We start from the raw sequence: 22,268 nt of genomic DNA, 5'->3' as shown, positions 1-22,268 counted from the left end.
CGGGGCAATGTGGGTTACCCGCCTACATGTGTTACCGTACCACAAAAGAGTTATCCTAACGAATAGCAAAGAAATTGGCAATAACCTTATATAAATGTGGAAAAAAGCCACATTTTAAAGTGTGAGACTCACGTATGTGCAGTACTGTTCCTCGTAGACAAAGAAAAAAAAATGGGCGGAAATGTTTCACAGAACCGCCAACGTGTTAAATGGTCCGGTGGAAATGTTGCTTCACAATTACCGTAGTTTCTTCGTTACAACTGAAATCGTTGCGCGATTTTTTATCTCATGTAAACTTTACCGTTTCAAAGTCTATTCAAATCACATCACGGACATCTGTGCCATTTGACCACCTTACAGGCATCACCTCATGAATCTGTGTGGTACGGATTTCAGGTGGAGTGTTCGTATAGGGGATCGTATATTATGGAGAGGGGAGTGATTCCGTCCATTTCCTCCTAACTGCGGTAAAAAACGGCCCCGAATATACGGCTTCGGGCCTTCTGGCGCACTATTTTCCAGAAGGAGTTCGATTGGAGCGCGCCAGCCTTGTGCACGCGCCGCATCTCCCGGGCCGTTTTTTTACGGCAATTAGGGAGAAATGGACGGAATCACTCCCCTCTCCATGATCTACGATCCTCCTGAAATCCGTACCACTCAGATTCGAGAGGTGATGCCTGTAAGGTGGTCAAATGACGCGGATGTCCGTGAAGTGATTTGAATAGACTTTGAAACGGTAAAGTTTACATGAGATAAAAAATGTGTGAGCAGCAGCGGACGCGTCGCAGTTGCTGGGGTAAACATGAGTGCTAGATTGTAGGTTATCTTCTTCTATTCTCTTCCAGACTTCTATTCTCCACATTATGACCGCTCCTAAAATTATGAATTTGATTTTGTTTTATTCCATATTTTCTGTCCTCTTCTTTGTATCAAGCGGCCCAGAAAAAGGGCTGAGGTATCTATGGTGGAAACATTCAATAGGGAAGTGACCTTTTGGAAGATTAGTGGCTTAGACGAGTGCATGTCAAAGTCAGAACTTGTCTTGGAACGTTCACAGTCAAATTTCCTCTCTCACTGTCATTTCTTATGTATCCTTCTGTATGCTTCAATGAACGATGCTTCAACTAAGCTCTCTACTTTTATGGTTGGTCTGTTTATCCCGAAGAAAACGTAAACGTCCGAAACTGAAAAAAGGAAGATGAGCGGGGAGCGCTTTTTATGTGCTTAGAAGGGATCGTTCATCGAGTTTCAGTATCCTTCAAGCGTGAGAAAACATACTAATGGGGTTTTCCAACAAAATTCTTTTTTTTTTTCGCCTACAATTATTCTCACGTAACTTACTTTTTGAAACAAAGAACTTTGAAACAACTAAGTGTTTCCTGCATGTATACACGAATTCAAAAGAAATTTTTAAAACCATTTCCAACGTTCTTCTGGATCTGACCGTGAGATGAGATTAATCAGGAATTACACCGTGCTCACTTCGTTGAGTATTTTTTTGATGATTGTACTTCGTAATCACAAAAAAAGCTACCATTCAGCTTCTTTTATTAAATAATCTCATATGAATAAAGTAGTGCTTTTCTTATAACAACTAATACCTAGTAAAAAAAAATTCATTAGCAATTTTCCTAAGAAGTTTCATATCCACTGATTGCCTACAGAACGATTCTCTGCCTAACCTTAGTACACATTTCTTAATAGCAAAAACAAAACGAACTGTTTGATTTATTTAGCAAAATCTACAATTAGGAAATTTTAATTAAGCAATTTTATTTTTGTTATATTATACTTCTATATAAGCGTTCATAGAAGCAATTTAGGCAATTTTTGAACAAGTGAGACATATGAAAAATTATTATGAAAATGAGATATTATTCAGAAGCTTTTTTAAAAATTAAGGCAAGATAGATGAAGGTAGAAGTGGTTTTTTTAAAGTGTGGTGTTGTTTCTGCTGAGTCCATTGATTCAGATATCAATTCCAAAGATAAAAATCGAATCAGAGTTCAAATCAAAATTGTGAACAGTGCAGAAACGAGAAAAATAAAATATTGTCCTATGCATAGCAACATTTTCTTTTCCTCGTTTCTTCACTGTTCATATACATAGAATCGTTCCGTTCGCTTACATCTTTTGTTGCTGGTTTGCTGGTTTTTCTCCAATAACACTGGAATTCCTGGATATTTCTATCACTGCCTTAGAAATGAAACTAAATTCTACTTTTTTTTCCGAGAATTTGTTGCAAGCGTTTCTTATGAAGATTATTTCGCTGCTTCTATCGGTGAGTAACGGTCAATAACGCCCCTCGAATTCTCTCGCTCAAAACTACATTGCCGTATCACAATCTGCACGCCTCGTTCGTCTTGAACGGTTTTACTTTCGATCGTATCCAGAATTTTCAGTCCATTTTCACGCATAAGATCCATCATCTTGACGTCGCTATCGCGCGCTACGCCAAACGAGCGGCTACGAGTTCGGCCGATGATCGGATCGTTGGTGCTTCTCCTAGCAACAATAGCCTTAACGCATGCGACTGCTTTATCCATCAACAATGGAGTCAAAGGTAGGTGAAGGGCTACAGCAGTTGTTTTCCGCGAAGAAATCCACTAGTTATCAGGTCAGCCCAATATTTCCTGTGGAACACGAACGGTTACAGTCACTATTGAAACCGAAAGACAATTTTTCGGGAGCATCTACGTAAAGGTGAACAATATTTTTAGAACTTTTTTACTTGTTTTCCAAGGATTTCTTTTTCTTATATTCTACAGATGACTATAGGATGCTTGTGTAACCTCTCTGGAAAAATATTGCGTTGTAGCATCTCTGCAAAATATCTACATGCATAATTTAAGCGAGAAAATTATTCTCAAACAACTTCTCAGATGCTTTGCTTCCCGATTATTTCTGCTTCGTTCTTTTATAGATAGAAGATCAATTCCTTTTCCTTCTGCTTTTTTTCTTTTCTTTTCTCCTTCCTTTGTTAATTTTCTCTCTACTTCTCCATTTGTTCAATTTCTTACTACACAAACTGAATGAACTAAGAAAACTAAACTTCAATCAAATGTCAACCTTCTTACATAACTACCAAGAACACATTGAAAGTAACCACTTGAATCTTTTGCACAGTACGCAACTTCCCATTTGGCTATTTTTCAAAATCAGGATTCGCGTTGAATAAAAAAATGTAGTTGAAAAGTAAATAGATGACCAGACAGAAATCCCGCAACATGGACAGTCAACAGGTCTTCCAGAGTCACCCCTTCTCGCATTTTGAAAATAAGTTGATATTTTCTTTATCGATTAGGAACGAAGTGTTAATCTAGAAAAATCTACTGGATACATTGAGCTTGTCAGAGCCTGAAAAATCAAGGACATATGAAATGTGCTTACTTAGCATTTCACACTTAAACCATATAATAATACATAAATAAATAATATGTAATAATAAATTAAATCACACAAACCCAATAATTATTTTTAAGGGGTTCTTTAACCATCCCGCTTGTCGGCTCGGAGGTAACTCGACCACGTCGATGACGATTGATGTCCCAGTTGCATCAACATGCGGTATGCGAAGGAGAAGAGTAGTGAGTGACTTTGTGCAACAAGGAATACACCGTTTTCATCTTTCTTATCCGCATTTCTTTGAAAAAAAATTATGGGATATACAGGAAGAATAGCAATCAATACCTGAGGGGAACATTTTTCAAAGGGGTTGGGCGTGGGTCGCTTGGAAAACAAATGGAAAAGAAGGTATGGAGCTGGGAAAATAATTGTGATCGGTAATTATTGGGTTGATGCATAAGTAATGAAGTTTTTTTTTTAATGAAACTCTTGCACAGAAAAAAGGGTTCAGCTTTATATGGCATGTTGTTTGAGAGACCATTTCTTTTTCTAATTCTAATAGAGTTTTTTGTTTTATGCTGATTTAATTTTTGATAATTTTTAGTTAATATAGGATTAATTGTTTAAAATGAACTGTTATTTCTAAAAAGAATTTATTTCTTAAAAAAAAGGAAAGAAAGATACGGAAATGAACGAGTTGTAGTTTGAGATAATCATGCACTCATCTTACCTCTCGAACTTTTTCCTAACGTACGGCTTTTGCTGCTTCCAGACTTAAGAACTTGACTCATGTGAGAAATTCTCTTAAAAAAGGAGATCTACCGTATCCTAGAGCTCTATACGCTGCTAGAATCCTGTCAACGAGGACAACTATTCCTTTTACTTGCTACACGAATTTTCATAAAAAATCACCATACCATAAAATAGTGGTATTTAACCGCAGGCGAATCCACGAGGTCTCGTCCTGGACACGACGATCGTGGTGATGTTCCATCCGATATTCATGACCCAAGTTGACAAAGCTTATCATATTCAATGCAACTACATGGAAAGTAATAAAGAGGTTACGCAAGCATTGGATGTTAGGTAGTCTATTTCGTTCTTATTATTTATTATTTTTTTTCATTTTTTTCTTACGACAAAGGAGCAGTAAAGATGAATACATAAGAGTGGAAGAGCTACCAGCAACAAGTCGTTTCCGTGTAGACGTTGAGATTTTTGTGAAATTAAGCGTTCGGGAAAACCTTTAAAGGCAAGATACCACGAATCAGACGTGGTTAAAGAAACCGCGGGAAAATCTAGAGTTAGGGTTGGAGAATGCAGGATCATTGGTGGTTGCGCTCATATCTCCCTGATTATCGTAGGAAACGGCGTGGAAGACGACGTTTTTTAAAGACGATTTAATTTCCAACGCGCCGCCTTTGTGCCCCCGCATCCAACTGCTATCGGTCGAAGATCAGTGATGTCCTCTCAACGCCCTATTTAAGTGAAACCAATGAATGAATAATGAGAATGAATAGGCTGCTAAGGGGACCGGAACGTGTGCGTAGAGGAGCGTTCTAACGTACCTAACCAAAATGGTTCTCACACAGGTTTTTTTTTACGGTGGTCAAAGAAGGATGAGGAGAAACACCTTGGATCAACTCGATCGATCAACAACTCCATCTCTAGCTTCTCCCACGGTTTCCTTCTCTACGTCGTGGTGGCGCTATCCGGCCCTAAAGGAAGGAATCTCTTCACAAGAATCGCAGAAACGGAAGGAATTTGAAGTCATGTAGTACATGTGGAGCAACCGCGTGTACTTTTTTGTTGATCGTTTGAACTGATGGCTCTGAGAGTCCTGATACCACAAATCCTTGACTTCATTCGAGGACTTCCCCGCCTTAAAAATTCTTGGTGCCAGCAAATCGATGGAATAATAATGTCCAAAAATGATGCAAAGATATAATTTTAATAGTGAACCGGTTGTCTCAGAAGTGGTAATTATAGGTAGTTCAAGTGGTAATTATGTGTTGTTATTTGATAATCTACCTTCATTAGAGTCCTGGTGTAACGAATTACTCAGCAGTCGTGGACTGATGCTTTTCAATCAGAGTCCCATTCCTCATATTTCTGAATTCATGCAGACTTCTACCGTTTTCGCTATTTCCTTCCCAAAGTAATTGTTCGTTGTTCCAATTGTTGTTCCATAATTTTCCATCATCATTTTGTGTGCTTATCTCACCGCAAGTTTTTTCCTTCTGGCCTTGTTATGGATATAATTTAAGGACTCCTTTTCTGCTCTACAAACCTCGGTAATTGCTTTCTCATGTCACCTAACCTTGTTTCTATTCAGCTATTTCTATACAGCTGAGAAATGGAACGGCAAAGTTGACAAAAAAAGGCCCACAGCATTTTCGACAATTACTACGCTTTGAATCGAGGATGAAAGTTACAAAAGCGTCCCAATATTTTTCTTCTGCGTATGGAGAAGGTGCTCTGCTCTGGAACACTGTAAAAAAATGGTTCACCAAGTTTAGGAACGGTATATTAAACCCTTTTCGGTTTTTTTTTGTTCCGAAACATTCGCTCTGTGCCCCAGACCTCCCCAATCAGACTACCACTTGTTCCGAGCCCTCAAGTATTCCCTGATGCAAAAATTTCTCGCTTCTTTCGCCGACATTAAATCCACTGTTGTGATTCTCTTTGAAAATCTGTCCCATAGCTTCTGGGCGCAAGGAACTGTAGCCTCCTAGAAAGATGGAACACTGATAGGATATATCCTCAAGGAGAATGCATCGACGGATGATCATGAATGTGTGTTTAAGAAACAATGAAATCGTAAAGGGTGTACATATGTAAAAAAAACAGGTAGCCAACCTATTACAAATATCACCCAATTCAACAGAAGACCGAATGACTTTATTCATACTGTTAACTTGGTTTCATTAATGGAAGAAAAACTATGGGAATGCGCCTACGCGTTCGGCTTTAAAAGTACCACTCTACGAATTTGCGGTGGTACGGATTTCATGTGGAGTATTCGTATACGGGATCGCAGATTAAGGAGAGGGGGGTGATTCCGTCCATTTCTTCCTAATTGTCGTAAAAAAAAACGGCCCGGATACGGCTTCGTGCGTCCCGGCGCGCTATTTTCTACAAAGAGTTCGATTGGAGCGCGCCAGTCGGGTGCACACGCTGCATCTTCCAAGCCGTTTTTTTACGCCAATTGGCGAGAAATGGACGGAATCACCCCTCTCCATAATCTACTATCCCGTATAAGAATACTCCACCTGAAATCCGTACCACCTCAGATTCTTGGAGTGATGCCTTTAACCCTGTATGAGGTTCATGAACCTGTGCGCATCCTTAGAATCACTTCCGAGGACGAGTTGATGTGTGAATTCAGCGTTTTTCATCGCCCCAGACAAGTTTACTACCCATTTATCGATCACGGAAGGATGAAGGGCTTGGTTGCTACTAGGGCAGTTCCGAACCAACTTTAGATCGTACACTCACAGCGAAACGACTGCGCTACACCCGCCCCCGAGAGAAAAACAATGTATTTCCTATACTATGTATACAATGCATTATATTTCCAGTACTATGTTTTTCCTCACAATTTGGAACAACATTTATAATTTATTCCTTAGAAGAATCATGTTATTTTCTGGATCTTTCAGCATGCAAGCTCCTACTGAACTACCGCAAAGCACTGGCTTAATGGATGATCGAAAAGCACCACTGTGTAGATATGAAGTAATCTTTTCGCATCCTTCTTCCGAAACATTTAAAAAAATACAGAAGTGATATCGTAAATGAAATTCAGGTACTTACCAAGGATCAAAATGGATCTCCGGTAATGTTTGCAACGATCGGAGACATTGTCTATCACAAGTAAGTCTGTAACGATATCTAAACTTCGTTAGATATTTAAAAAAAACATATTTTTATCTTTAATCAAGTCTCAGAAGAGGAGGTCACTGAAGTGGGTTTGGTAACCGTGCAGACAATTCAAATGGCTCTCGTCAATTTAACCATTACTGCTCGTAACAGTATATCTACTTCTAGCATCTCTTTCTTTTCCCCTATTCCTGCTTCCGTCTTTAATTAATTTTTTTTTCAACGCCAGTTTATTGCTCTCTAAAAGTAGGAGGTCACTCACTCACTGAGACGTTTTGATAGAGTTGAGTTTCTAGTGCCACCTGTAATCCACATGCATTCCGAACTCTGAAGCGTGCCAAGCTTGAAAAGCTGCCCGCTGGATTGCAGAAAGAACATCGGAAGAAACCCTCCTCTTTCCGCATTCAACCTCGCTCGAAGAATTGGCTTCTCACAATTTTTGCCACCACATTTAAAGTCTTCATGAGATTTTAGTTCAGCAAAAGCCTCAAAAGTGAAGGTCAAGCGGGACTTTGAGTTGAGGTTCGGTGACTTTCTGCAAACATAAAAATTTTGAGGCAAGTCAACTTTATTGAGCTAGAGGGGTCATAAGTCTTGTCGCCTCGATGCATAAGCGACGGTCTCACCTTTTTCTCTTCTCCTTTTCTCTCTCCGAATCCCTCATTTCTCTGTAAAGAAATGCGAGAAGCTCGTATAAGTTCAAGAGATGTTTATCCTTGTTTACCTAGATGGAGTTGCGACTCGGACGATAGTGTGCAATACTGTATGACAGTTCATTCATGCACTGCAGATGATGGACAAGGCATTGGGCAACAACTAATCGATGAAAATGGGTAAGAATGCAAATTTCAACATGAGGTTGTCATAAGTTCAGAAAATTAGTGGTGCTTGAAGGTACAGTTTCATGGAATTGAAAGAGGGGAGAAACTTGGTGGAAAACATAAAGTTCTGGGTATCGGCTCAATTCCCTTAATTGTCTAGAAACGTCGTGAAAACGGGTTTTTCTTTACGAGATACGTTAGAATGTGCCCCTTTGTGCACCCCACTCTTTAAAAAAAATTGAAAAAAAAATTGAGCAAAGCAACGCTGGTGTTCGTGAGCTACACCTCGAACGCCATATTTTACTTGAGGTCTCCATGCTAGAATAATTTCGTGATATGCTGCTTGTGAAGTACCCAATTTGTAGATGTTCACTCGACAACTTCTTGCTGAAGAATCTCGACTACGGTGATGATCTCGTAGCTGGGCAAGTGGCGCACGTGTTCAAGTTTGCCGACAAGCCAACTATTTTCTTTGCTTGCATGATACGGTTGGAGATTAAAGATGATGCAAGCAGTCCTTGCAAGGTTATCGTTTCAATTTTTCCTGTAATTTAATTAGTTTTCACAGTAACTGAATAGAAAATGATATCAAACAGATCTCCATTAATCTCTGCGTGCATAATTCTGCCATGAACTCCGCATCATTGGCCAAATTTGTGTATATTCTAAGCTTAGACTTACATACTTACCTAAATGGCAAGTCTTCACTGAACGTGCGGGCCACAGCATCTTTTCCACTCGTTTCGTTCCTTCGTTAGTTTCATCCGTAAAGATGTTCTCAATTTCCGTGAGTGACGTTGACGAAGTTCTTCATCCGTATCCAGCAGAGCTCTCGGCTGGTCCATACGTGCAGCGAATACATCTTCCCACATTGATGGCTGCCTCCCTCGAGGGCATTCGGTATTTCTTGGGATCGACTCCAGCGCTATTTTAGTCCATCTACCTCGATTCTTCCCATGATGTGATCGGCCCATCTAAGCTTCGCTTTCGATATATATTCCGCTGGGTCGCGAAGACGGGACTTGCTGTCGAAGCTGTGAAGACCGCGAAGAAGTTGTGTGCGCCGGATAAACTTCAGAAGAGACCTCTCAAGGAGTCTGTGGGTAGTGAGTGGTTTCGTGGAAGTGGAAGTGGCGTGTGTCTATTTCTCAGCTGCGTAACAGCGCGCTGAAAGAACTGTCGAGTCGAACAGATGGGCATGGTGATCTTGGTCCGTCAGTTGGTCCGTAGCTTCCCTGATGGATGCGATTGCTGCCCACGCTGCTCTCATCCTCCTATTCAGTTCTTCCTTCGAGTCGTTTCCCATATTCAAAGAACGTCCGAGGTAAACGTATGACAAAGTTTCCACGATTTGGGAGCCTTTAAGTTGCACTCCTGAGTCCTCGCAGTAGGTATTCTTCATGAACTGTGTCTTCTTTTTGTTTATTCGCAGTCTTATTCTCTTTCATGCTTCGTTCAATTCATTGAGCATCGTTTCTGCCCCATTATTACTGCTCGAAAAAAACGATGTCGTCCGCAAAACGAAGGCCCGAGAGGAATTTTCCATCAACATGCATGCCCTTTTCTTCCCAAGAAAGTAATTTCGTTATCCATTGCAATGCAGCCGTGAATAGCCCTGGCGATATAGTATCGCTTTGTTGTACAAACTTTCCGATGGATATGTTAAGGGGGCGGTGGAAAAGCTGCATTTTAGCGGTGCATAGATGGTAGCAATTGGTTCATCACATACGGCGCGTCCACACCTTGATCGGCCAACGCTGACAGTATTGCGTTCGTTTCTACGCTGTCGAAGACTTTCTCATAGTTGGCGAAAGTTAGAACAAGGAGCAGGGGGTATAGTGGAGTCAAAACGATGAAGCACTTACGCAATTGCGTACGCGGCTTCTCTCGAGGCGCTTCAGTGGAACGTAGCGGCTAGGAGTGTGGTGAAACCCTTGCCAGCACCACCCATCGCTGCAGTTTACGACGGTCCAAACTCGGTTCCAACTGCTGCCTCCACCGCGCCGTTTCGAGCGCGTACGCGAATGCACCGCAACTACACTCGTGATTCATGTCGTTTTGACCCGACCACATTTTTGGCAAACCAGTGTGACACTCGACGCGGTCCGCATGCGGTCCAAGCAGCTAAACTCCTGACGGAATCCGGCTTGTTCTTGAGGCTGGGCTTCATCCAGTCCCCTGAATATGCGCGTGAGGATGATCTTGGTGAGTATTTTGTATAACACGCCCAGCAAGCATATTGGTCGGTAGTTTTCCTCTCGGTCACCTTTCTTATGGATAAGGAAAAAAATAAAAGATAAAAAAGAAGACATAAATTTATGAAGTCTCCCACTGGTCTGAGATCCTTTCTTTCTTAAAGTGGGACGTCATGTGTGCCGCTAAGATTACATGAAGTGGATTGCTACCACCCCGAAGAAAGTCTGCTGATATAAAACTAGGTCCGAGGGCTGTCCCAGATTTCATGCTCTTGATAGCGATTCGTACTTCCAAAGGGAGAATTCGTGGTAGAGCTTCACCAATGGAAATTATCGGGCTTGAAACAGTAGTTGATCAACGGGGAAGATTTGAGTAGAACCTCCACGTAATGATTTCCATCTCACGACAAGAAGTGGTTCGAGTCCCGCATTCGCTCAGCAAGGCTATAGGAGTATTATATTCGCGGAGATCCCTGCGGCACTTCTGTAGACTTGTCCTTTTATGTGCTGCTTCTAGGATCTTCTTCTGCCTGTACTTTAAAGGATCCTCCTTCAATTTTTTGACATTTTACTAAGACGGTGGTGAATCTTAGCAAATCTTAGCGAATCCGAGAAGTTGGAATGTCAGATATGTCGAACTCTTTCTCAGCTTGGAAGACAGTGCCGGAGGACGAATTTCCACTGTGCATCGCAATTTGACGCCAAGAGTCACCTTCACGCTCCTATGAGGCAGTAAATCGTGGAGGGACTTAAATAATGATGTGGCAAATTGAGCATACACTTTAGAACTGTTCCGAATATAAAACAAACCAAATTGTTCATACCCTTGATAGCATAGCCATCAGAGCAGTTACACAGTTAAAGGCAACACAGAATGAAGTTAACTGTATTGTAATCTCTCAAGGCTCAGAGTAAATCACGAATAATCACGAATCGAATGCGATCACACTCAATTCCACCTGACTGTCTTGAAAACCAACGTGGTAAACAGCTTCATGAATGAACAAAAAACCTCAACGTGTAATGTGTGCGAGAGCAGGCGTACGCATCGCCTTTGGAGATGATGGACGACCACTGAGCTGCTGACCCCGTCTCCTTCGCGTGGCGCGTACTTCAACACGCTCTTCGGTGCCTCGTAGGGAAATTCCATCGCTGATCCACGCCGGTTTTCAGGATATTTAGAGGGAATTAAGTGCGTTGGCGCTCTTCTCGTGAACATACACCCCTAAGCTTACCGTTTGACCCTACATCGTCCATTTCGTGGTACGCTAACTTGATCCCGTTTTCATTTGGACGCTACGTAACTATGAACAGGATACAGTAGTGTTAGTAAAATTATAATGGCTGTTTAACAAATCCAGATGAAAATTATCAGTATGATTATTTTACAGTATGTACATTGTGCTTCTACAGTTTTATTGCAGTGGCGTAAACAAACGGAAAAGTTGAATGATACATACCCATTCTCTCAAACATTATTTTTACAGCATTCATTCGATCACTGCAAATCACCATCACATCGTTCAATGCCAGTCCAGACACCGAACCGTGTCGATAAAGTGGAGTCTAATGACTTTCCAAAGCCAGAACAAGTAGTGTTAGACAAGAGGATAAGTTCATTTTATCAATTTACCGATCTTATATTTTACATATTATATTATATTTTCTTCAACCATTCTTGTACACCCTACGGTTTCACTCCAAATGTGCGGTCTGATTAAGACGGGTTACCCCTGATTTCCCATTTCAAATCTTTTGGCTTAGCAGTACTAGTGAGGACGGGAAACCATCAATCTAATTCTCTGGAACTAAGTAATGCGGGTACTTTCTGATATGCAACAAAGATGTTAAAAATAACGACAAAGGATAAAGTCACTGGCGTATCAATCCAATTGGGATGCTGCAACGCCTTTTACTGCGATTTGTAATCGTTGAAGTTTTGAACGCATGTTACAATGACTTGCGGGGTCCCCTGATGATCAAGTCAGTTTTATCCTCCCAGACAAGTCTGGTACTAATTTATCGACACAGGAGAGATGAAAAGATGGTTGGCACTAGGGCTGTTTCGAACCATCGACCGTGTAGCTACAGCGAACCTCTAACCGACTTCGCCACACCCGTTCTACAGAGATGTTTGTTTGGATGAAAAACTAAGGATATCTAGAGATATGTCCACTGAAAGCCGATAGTGGCTCCTGGAAAATAAAGAAAGAAAATTAAGGAAGTGGGAGTTTGACTTTCCTCGAATCTTCGGCATGTCTTGTCGGTAGTGTATAAGTAGACGAGATTGTTAACACACTTTATTACGTCGGCTAACGTTTCGACGTCAACACCTTCTTGAGGACCTTAATTGTGGATTTTCTTGAACACCTTATCCAGTATAAGCTACCATAAGAGATCACACCAGAACGAAAAATCAAAGGGGCTCAAATTATTGTGCTTACTTCAGTGACCTCGACGGCGCGATATTAACGCTCAAGCGTGCGACAAACTGCTCCGCTAAAACGGGATATGATGCGCATATGAACCCGTAGATCAAAACTCAAGGGTATTGGTACGAAACCGGCTCGCTGTTACACTCTTTTTCTATTCATTTTTTGATTTTCGGTTTATAATCATCAGTTTGAACTTCTTCTGTGGACGTAAGGAATCTTAGTCTTGTGCTTGTGTTAGCGTGCCTAGAGTTTGTAGTTTAGCTAATTATTTTAACACCTTAGTTGATTTAATGCACAATTATTAATTTACTTGACGTAATCAGTGGGCCTGCGATGCCGTCCGATGCGGTATTTCGCATCCTTACTGAAGGGTGTCATCCTTGCAAACAGCTATGCCCGAACCATCTCAATCTACAGCAAAACCACGGGCAGAATCAATTCATTCGTCACTTTTCCATATTTTGCAAGACTTGTCTTTCGCATAAACCGTCTATCGACAGCGAGTGACTCGAGTACCTCAGGTCGGCAATACGGAGAGTCGTTACCAGAGATTCCATGCTCCTTCTGGGTATCTGACCTTACCGATTGTGCCCTAGCAGTGTACTGGACAACGGCACCCTTTCGCAATATCACCTGTCATAAACCTATGTAGGTTATGTAGCATGTACGTGCCAAGAACGTATACTCGAATGCCTGATTGCATGCAGTTCATACAGAGCCACCGTGAACAGATACGAATCAGACTTGCATACGCGGTTGCAGGTAATTATTAAACGTAGAATTTAGCGGGTGAAAATTAATAAAATGATAATAGCCAAGTTACATAAGGAAAAATCTTCGATTTCTCCATTACGTTCTGATGGAATCGTAGCAGACGTCGACGCGGTAGGACTTCGATTATCTTCACTTTCAGTCCGGAAGTCATCTATTATCAGCTACGCTACGACGATGCGCTCGCAACCACCTGCGAGCGGCTGAAAACCATACCGCTTCTACAGTCGGATCAGAGAGACGTCCGCGGCGTCTTCGCTGCGGGATGCTCATTTGACGTAATAGCGGGGCGCAGCACGGACACCATGTAGTTTTGACCCAACTGTGCGATATCACCTGCGTGATGATGTAATGTTGCATCAAAAGTCATAACATTTCGACCGTACTACACTTTGCTATCTATCGTTTCCGAAGTCGGAATAGTGAATAAAGTCTACTTCTTTTTCTGCAGACGCGACAGAAAAAGAATTTGAAATAGGAGGGGCTTTACAGCGGGAGCCGGACCGTTCAATTTCTGTCGCCGTAGACTTTTCCTTGGATTTAGGATTCTAGTTGAGTCGGAGTTAAAGTTATGTAGCATTTCAGGTGGACCAGAACAGACCAGGCAGAAAGGAAGATGGGATTATAGATATCACATCGACGGCATCCGGTGATGATGATTACCAGTGAGAGTTTTGAATCATTTCTTTTTAGTACCTACAGCAACCTTCTGAACTAGTCTCAGCTGCTAACAAGCACACGTGTTTTAACGCTTTGACGACATTGCGGCTCAAGACTGAAACGGATATTTTTTCCTAATTTTCGAAACGTTTTTTGTAACTACTGAGCTTATTACTACTCACTTTTATTATTATTGTCCAAATATAGCTCGTAAAAATCGATTTCCATAATTTTTCAATGTTGTGTGAAGGAAACTTGCTTAGCTGGCAATTAGTCGGCGCACGGTAGCTGCACCGGCCTAGGAAACGAAAATTGTGATGGTGACATGCACCTCTACACAACTATCCAACTCCGGATTTCGCCATCAGAAAACCTCTCCTTACAACTATTTCTGGTCAACTGACAAGTCTTTTTCAAATTTCAGATTCGTTCGTTCACAGCGAGATACGCGACATGCACTCAACCTCGACGTCTCAGCTCCTTCGCTCGAAGTTATCGACTTGCCTGAACTAGGTAAAGCGATATTCGGTCCAAAAAATCCTATTCCTAAACTTTCTCCCAATCTATATAATAGTAACGCAAAATAGCTTTTCAGATACAGATGTTGACAAATTGCGGAATGAGTCGCCTTCACTTCGAGAAGTCAAGGTAAACTTCACATTAGCAGGGAATAAGGACAAAATTAGTGTATTCGCTAGCGTTCCACCCAAACTTTGTTCTCACAGTCACTGAAGAAATTATGTGTCCAATTGTATTTCTGTTTTCTTGCTATGCCAATGAGGTTTTGATGAAACGTTATTATTGGCCTGACGTTTCGACAAATTCCTTTTTATTGAAGGCCTGAAAGTACACCACGGAAGAACTCCGAAGAGAAAAACAAACTTACGCGTCTCACCGATTAGCGGGGCTGGTGAACTATCCAGTATGATTAAGTGTCCAGCAGTTAAGAATTTGTTCTTCCTTTAACTATTGTTAGGGCGCTAGGAACTCTCCACCTGAAATCCGTACCACCCAAATTCGTGGGGTGATGCCTTTAAATCCAAAAATATGAATTCTACTTACGTAGATGGGTACAGTGGGTTCAGTCACAAATAACTTCCGCTTTATTTCCCATGTATTACTGTATGTGGCAGCACGCAGTTGATTGTGACGTATTGAGCATCTCTGTTAAATTTCTTGTTGTTTGACGTGGAGTTTGTTCAAAATTGAAATCTCCGGAATTTGACAAACCAATTTGTAACCCCACGATCAGTTATCACTCTTTGACCATATACAGCACATTTTTTTCCTGCTTAAATTCCCGAAACATCACCTGGCGTAGGCGTATTTTTCGATTCTCCTTTTTCAATGTAAACAAAAGAAGTAAACGCAGCGTATACAGCACAGAACTGCTGCTTAAAAGCTAACCGAAATTCTGCCTGTGTAGCGATAACAAAACCTCATGTTTGGGTATTCTATTGTATGCGTAAACAACAGCAATAGGTACCATATATATGGACGGAAGTTATTTGTGACTCAACTCGATAGATGACCTTCGCAACAGTGTGTCAAGCTCGGGAACAATTAGCAAAACAATCCAACAGCAAGCAACTTTGCGCATTAGTTTGCTTGGAAGAAGCACATGTTCGCGTTTTCGACTCGACCGTAAGCAGGTTTAATTAAGATATGTGTCTCTCGAACTTTGCTGGGAATCGGATTGTGCTTGGTCGCTATTCTCGCTGGTGTCGTTTGCATCTACCTCGCACTTTCAATGAAGAGAAGGAAAGGTATTGCCTTTGCTAAGTTAAATTCTTGAAATTTTACTGCCATCAACACCGTTTTACACCGCCTGCACTGTTATATCAGCACTGAGACAATTTTCCAACATGTGACGCCTACGGTAGACCCCTCGAAAACACTGACGCTACAGTAAGACACGTTGTAGCGATGGCGGATTTTTTCCTGTGTCTGTGTGGAGTAAGTAGGGAAACACACCAACTGTTGAAATTTAAGCATTTTCTCTACCGCTCCACAATCCGAATGTATATATATATATATTCTCTCCGAATGTATGTATATACTTGGACCCAATGTGTTCAACCGAGTGAACGCGACGCACGCCATTTTTCTGTTTCTCAAATATACACTCTCCCCCTCCTCCATAATGTCTCCATCGACGACATGTCGCGCCTTGTTGAACATACTTAGCGTCGACTGAATGTGTAGTAGAAATTTCTCCAAATGTCTTCAAGAACGCCTCCGTTTAGGGCATCTACGTCCGCAACCTGTGCCACATCCGGACTTATCGTACAACTAATCGCATACATCACTACATCTTCTAGTCGACGAATCAGTAACAAAAACTCTTATTTGTATTTTTTGTGGATGTCATTTTGTTCATAATTGCATTTTCTTCTCGATTTCAGGCTGAGGTTATTTCAAATTGCTTGACCACAAAATTGTATTTAAGCAATTTCAAATAATAATATGTTTTGCTTTCACTAACACTAACATAATAGTCTTGCTCTGCTGTGAATGAATAAAGTGTTATTGAAATTTACATTTGCAAAAAGACAGCTCTTTACTCAGAGTATGCGAAGAAAAATTTTACCTTTGTCTTTTCCCCCATAAAAAAGAGGAAAGATCGTTCAAATTGAAGTTATTTGTTGTGTTGTTAGGAGCGGGAATGAGATAGCAATTTCGGAAAGAAAAAAGTGGTTGTATCGAATTTCTGACTCAGCCAGAACCTAACTTAAAGGCATCACCCCACGAATCTGAGGTGGTACGGATTTCAGGTGGAGTATTCTTATGCGGGATAGTAGATTATGGAGAGGGGGTGATTCCGTCCATTTCTTCCTAATTGCCGTAAAAACAGCCCGGAAGATGCGGCGCGTGCACAAGGCTGGTGCGCTCCAGTCTAACTTGTTGTAGAAAGTAGCGTGCCGGAACGCTTGAAGCCGTACCTTCCGGGCCGTTTTTTACGGCAATTAGGAAGAAATGGGCAGAGTCACCCTTCCATAATCTGCAATCCCGTATACGAATACTCCACCTGAAATCCGTACCACCTCAGATTCGTGGTGTGATGCCTTTGAGGAATTTCTCAGAAAAAAAAAAGCGCTTGAGGAATGAGCATCAATTTCCATCGACATCGCTTTGCAAAATCTATCTATGTATGAAGAGGTCCAGTATATTCCAGTAGGTAACGAGTTCCGCTACGACTGCTTGATCGATAGTTCGAGACCGCCCAGTGCCAACCGATCCTTTAATCCCTCCAAGGTCGATAGATTGGTACCAGAATTGTCTAGTTGAATAAAAACATTATCTTTATAGATAGGCTAGCTTCTAAAGTCATTGTAAAGGCAAGATATGCGTTCGTAAACCTCAAACGGTTCTGAACTGAACAGAACGCGCTGACGCATCCGAAGTGGACTACGCCAGACACTTTAATCTTTATCTTGGATGATTTTCAGGAATTCTGTACTCGCATTTCTTATTTGCACAGCTTTCCTTCGAGATTTTGTACAGTGTCCAAATACAAAGCAGAGAAACAAAGCGCGACAGTTCCATGTGGTTTCTTCGTTCATCGCATTGCGACAATAACGTGTCGGCTCCATCGATAGATACCGTTCACTGCGCACCAAGCTGCGTCGCGTCGCAGCCGCGCGATCAGCAGAGCTGAATCTTTGACAAGAATTGTGTCTTGACACTAATGTTAGAAGCCATGTCCCTAGTTATAGGACGATATTTGAAAAAATGTTAATATTTATTCCATTTATGCCTGTAATGTTCATGAGAAAAAAGGTTGCTTTAGTTCAGAAATGATTTCTAATTAGATGAGTTACCTCATCACAACGTGCTCGACGTTGGACAACCACAGGTCCTATCACGGATTCTCGAGGCTAATTTTTTTTTGAAATATTCTATATATGCACTAGTTTGTGGTCAAACGAGTTCATAAAGGTTGAGGAGAAAGGTAGGGAGAAAGGATAAGGGAGATATGCTTGGAGTTGGTTAATCTCTTGATATTCGCCGGCGTGTTCAACTTTATTCAGAATATCAAAAGTTTATATGAACGGCTCAAGGAATGAATTGCGGTGACTAACCGAATTAATTACACCAAGCATAGGGTACTGTTTTTCTACCTCATTCTACTCACGAGTATATCCATCAATTGTAAAATCCGGACTGTTTCTCTTTTCAAGTTAATTTCGTGGACTATTTAAAACCATTTAAAAGAGTTTTTCACATTAGATGGCATTGTCCTCGTTTTGCTACTACTTATACTACTTATTACTACTATATTACTTGTACTTATTTACAAAGGTGCGCTTCTACTGCGCTCGTGATGCTGTGATGGCCTGTATTCAGCATGACTCTACGAGGAAGTTCCTGAAAATGAAACGAGAACGAATTGAATGCACATTTGAAACGATAACCGTACTTGTTACTTCATTGCAGGATTTGTGGATTTTAACCGACACACTTATAAAAACAGATTATCACGGTTTAGTAGTGAATTATAAGCAGCTATATCATTCTTATTAAAGAGTGCGAGATTACACGAAATAATCCCTCCTTACAGACAGAATCACCGCCGTAATCCAAGGACTACGTCGAACACCTGTCTGGTGTTTGGAATGGCGATAGGATACTTTCCTGGAAAAAAGATCAGACAGAATCACTTTAAAATACTTTTTTTATAGGAGTTTTAAGGTTTCACGCTATGGTAAACGTCTCTTTTATTCCTTGCAACGCTGCACAAACGGTCATGGTTGGATTAATTGTGATACTTGTTCTCGTAAGTTTTGAAATCTCTTGTCGAATTCTCTTAATTGACTTTTTTCCAACCGACGCTTTCAGCAGTTACTTTGTTCAAAGATAAATTGTGAGTGGTTCAAATAAGCTGTAACGGATCGTTCAAACAAAAAGTGCAGCGAGCGTGTGCGAAATTCATCCAAGCAACTGGTAGCACTGATTTAAAACGAGTCGCTTTACTATACAACACTCTTAACATAACATTTTTTCGAGTTTTTCTTTAATTTGAGTTGCACGAGGTGGAAAAACGTTTCAACTTCATCTTGAGCTGATTTTGCCTGCTAACCCTCAGAAGAGAACAATTAAGAGGCATCACAACAAACGACTCTGGGGTGGCGCGTGCACAAAGCTGGCGTGCTCCAATCGAACTCGTTGTAGAAAATAGCGCACCGGAACGTTCGAAGCCGCATCTTCCGGGCAATTTTTTACGGGAATTAGGAACAAATGGACAGAATCATCATAATCCGCATAATCTGCGACCCCGTATAGGGATAAACCACCTCAAACCCCCATCACAACAGATTCGTGGGGTGATTGCTTTCATAGGAAACTTCTCAGCGGACAACGTGTCTTTGTGCAGCCACGCCGATCGATAGTTAGGAACGTTTATGAAGCGTTCAATACGAGCATGACAGTGACCAATGTGCTAGCCTTTGAAGTTAAAAAAAAAACGTGAAATCAGCGCTCTTATTACATTGGATTAGAATCTTAGCAAGCGAACATTTAGGACAGTTCTCGAGAATTATTATTACCATACCCAGCTAAGATTTGCTTTCATCGTTTATTCGACGGAGAATTTAATAGAAGTTCAGGTTGTCGCTACACCTTTCTGCATGTGCATCACTATCGATGTAGGAGTGGTGATACCAAGAGGTAATGTGTCCTATGCTGGAAGTATCGCATATGAGACGAGCGCAGCCGCTTTGGAAATTGGACGAGAAGAAGTTCTCCGTCAGCAGTTATTAGATGGCCATGATTTCAGGTAGCTCCCTTTAGCTGTTAGCACATAATCGCTACATTTAGTAACCTTTACCGACGATTTGCGTCAATTCACACATTTCAACTAATAATTTAATTATTTTTTTATAACGAGTTAGAAGCTAAGAAGAACCGATCCGAAACTCGAATTTTAAAAAATGATCCCACTGCCTCTTTTTTCAAATTTCAGATGAAGTCGCTGATCCAAAAAGGTGTGAACGAGATGAAATTTCACTTGCAGATTTCTATTCGCATCCAGCAATTGTTCCGATGTCCAGGCTGTGGGTTCAGCTGCGAAACTAATTTTAGAGCAAAAGATTTTCGCCTTAATTGGTCCAGCCTGCAATTTAGGTTAGTGAACGTCTAAATCCTCTAAACGCTGAAAAGAAATCAGGAGAGAAAGCTAAAGGAACTTCACACTAGATGGAACTTTTCATTTGCCTGACGTTTCGGTTTTTTCACCGTCTTCAGAGGCCTAAATAGAGGATGACTGGAGCAATGCTACGTTAATCCTGTCAAGTGCCACACTACCCTGGGTATGTGTTTCGATAATCGTTCAGGGTAGTGAAAACAGAAACCTGTCTACATTGAAATTAGTCCATGCCCCGTTTTCCTGCCATGTGTTCATTAATCCTCACTCCAACATTCCTACCGGTCTCCCCAATGTAAGTTGCGTTGCACATCAAGCACTCAATCTCATATATTACCCCCATTTGTGCGCAGTCGCCTGTTTTTCCGTAAGAACAAATAACACATCTTTCACAGATGCAGTATCTATCATATAGTCTGTTTCTAACAAGCTGGCTTTTGATGTTTGCATTTGGGATATTCACCAATATCACGTCATCTTGTAATTGTGCTTGGATAATGCTGCGCTGAGTAGCGGCACTGACACTGTCAGAGATGAAGGAAGACAAAGAGAAAATTTGTTTTCGCGCGGAACATTGCTATTTACAGTGCGGGTTCTTCGGTAATGCGGACGTACTATGTGGCCATTAGCACATGCAATTTTCAAGGCTAGTCCTCGTGATTCGTGTCGTTCTTGGTTGCCAGTGCATACTTCACTAGCGGTTTTGAACATATTACGAATCACTGCGCGTTTTACTGCAGTCGGATGTGCAGATTTGGCGTGCAATATGATGTTTCTTTGCGATACCACTTTACTCTAACAATGCCGTTTGAAGTACTTATTTGCGTGTTGTTTCTGTTTTCACTACCCTGAACGATTATCGAAACACTGACCCAGGGTAGTGTGGCACTTGACGGCATAAACGTAGCATTGCTCCAGTCATCCTCTATTTAAGCCTCTGAAGACGGCGAAAAAGCGGAAACGTTAGGCAAATAAAGGGTTCCATTTAAGAACCTCGCAGGCACACTATCGCAAAACGTAGGCAGAATATGTCGAGGTTTCAAGACAAGAGAACATTCGAGCTTGTAACAGTGTGTTAAAGTGTTCCGTAGTCATCATGAAATTACACGAAATCCACCTATATTGATTGATTCAGCTGCCGTCGCTACGGCACCATTATCCACCTATTTTAACGTACCAACGTACGTATGGGGTTTAACGACGTCCAGTGCTATTAACATTAAGAAGTATCCATCAGTGATAACAATGACGACGACTGGATCTCAGTAAGTGCTTTTTCAAATTCATCTGTGTAAACTAAAACGAATACCAGCTCGGTTTCAGTTAATGTAAATATTTGATGAAAGCTGTTTAGTTCTATGGAAAGGAAGTCCTGGTTCCTTCTGACTGCGAAAATCTCCTGTGAAACAGTTACAAACAGGGAGTGCAGCAGTGCTGTTCACCAAGAAGAAATGCATACCTACATGTGTGCCATCTAATAGCAGAAAAAAGAAAAAAAAAACCACCCGTGCAAAAATGATTGCCTTTGTTAACCGATATATATATATATATATATATATATATATAAACTTAGAAGTATTAAAGTACAGGTGATATAGGCGTGAATAATTCCAAAATGTATTGCACAAAATGTATTTGTGATTATTCCTCTACGACAAAAAATAGTTGAGGAAAGTACGAACAAAAAAAACAAAACCAAAGGGCAAAAAACGTCTATGGAGTGAAAACATGAAAAGACCGATCATAACGTTCAAATCGCGGAAAACCCATATCTAAGGCTGTTTCCGGTTTCCATGAAAATATTACACGATATGGCATAGCTATTCACTTCCAGAAAGCCTTTTTAGATGGTTTGATGAGGTCAAAACGGCCGTTATTGCAGCTCTACCTTTCTTTCCCTTAATAGCTTCAGTCTACATGCGATGAATCCTGTAAGAGTAATGCTTAGGTTTTGCAACCCCGACCGTAATAGCTATTCACTTCTACTGATGAACTGTCGTTTCATGAACTATCCCCT

General features: G+C 41.1%; 2 protein-coding genes across 5 annotated transcripts; one reads left to right on the top strand and one right to left on the bottom strand.

Moving 5' to 3' along the window:
- Nucleotides 1–601: 601 nt before the first annotated feature.
- On the top strand, nt 602–21,729 carry RB195_015366 (uncharacterized protein; the record flags this gene model as incomplete). 4 transcript variants are annotated; one of them, XM_064206039.1, is made up of 17 exons in its annotated part: nt 602–684; nt 2,403–2,563; nt 2,618–2,703; nt 3,483–3,587; nt 4,289–4,431; nt 7,008–7,083; nt 7,154–7,221; nt 7,956–8,060; nt 8,414–8,573; nt 8,983–9,147; nt 14,035–14,114; nt 14,534–14,622; nt 14,705–14,757; nt 19,716–19,885; nt 20,123–20,232; nt 21,387–21,516; nt 21,606–21,729. In XM_064206039.1, 17 exons carry the CDS (start codon nt 602–604, stop codon nt 21,727–21,729), a joined length of 1,908 nt encoding a protein of 635 aa, XP_064061920.1. The 4 variants fall into 4 exon arrangements, with proteins under 4 accessions (XP_064061920.1, XP_064061922.1, XP_064061923.1 ...); XM_064206042.1 differs by lacking the exons at nt 602–684; nt 2,403–2,563; nt 2,618–2,703; ... (5 more) ...; nt 21,387–21,516; nt 21,606–21,729 and adding exons at nt 11,731–11,835; nt 15,773–15,875; nt 16,356–16,405 and having other exon boundaries at nt 7,009–7,083; nt 14,711–14,757; XM_064206041.1 differs by lacking the exons at nt 602–684; nt 2,403–2,563; nt 2,618–2,703; ... (5 more) ...; nt 21,387–21,516; nt 21,606–21,729 and adding exons at nt 11,731–11,835; nt 15,773–15,875; nt 16,356–16,405 and having other exon boundaries at nt 7,009–7,083.
- On the bottom strand, nt 2,262–2,546 carry RB195_015367 (uncharacterized protein; the record flags this gene model as incomplete). Its single annotated transcript, XM_064206043.1, has 1 exon — nt 2,262–2,546. The coding sequence occupies one exon, from the start codon at nt 2,544–2,546 to the stop codon at nt 2,262–2,264; it is 285 nt and encodes a 94-aa protein (XP_064061924.1).
- Nucleotides 21,730–22,268: the final 539 nt, after the last annotated feature.

Source organism: Necator americanus, chromosome V (assembly GCF_031761385.1).
Source record: "Necator americanus strain Aroian chromosome V, whole genome shotgun sequence".
Classification (NCBI taxonomy): Eukaryota; Metazoa; Nematoda; class Chromadorea; order Rhabditida; family Ancylostomatidae; genus Necator; species Necator americanus.
Note: the sequence above shows the minus strand (reverse complement) of the source record. Positions and strands in the feature narration are given on the sequence as shown.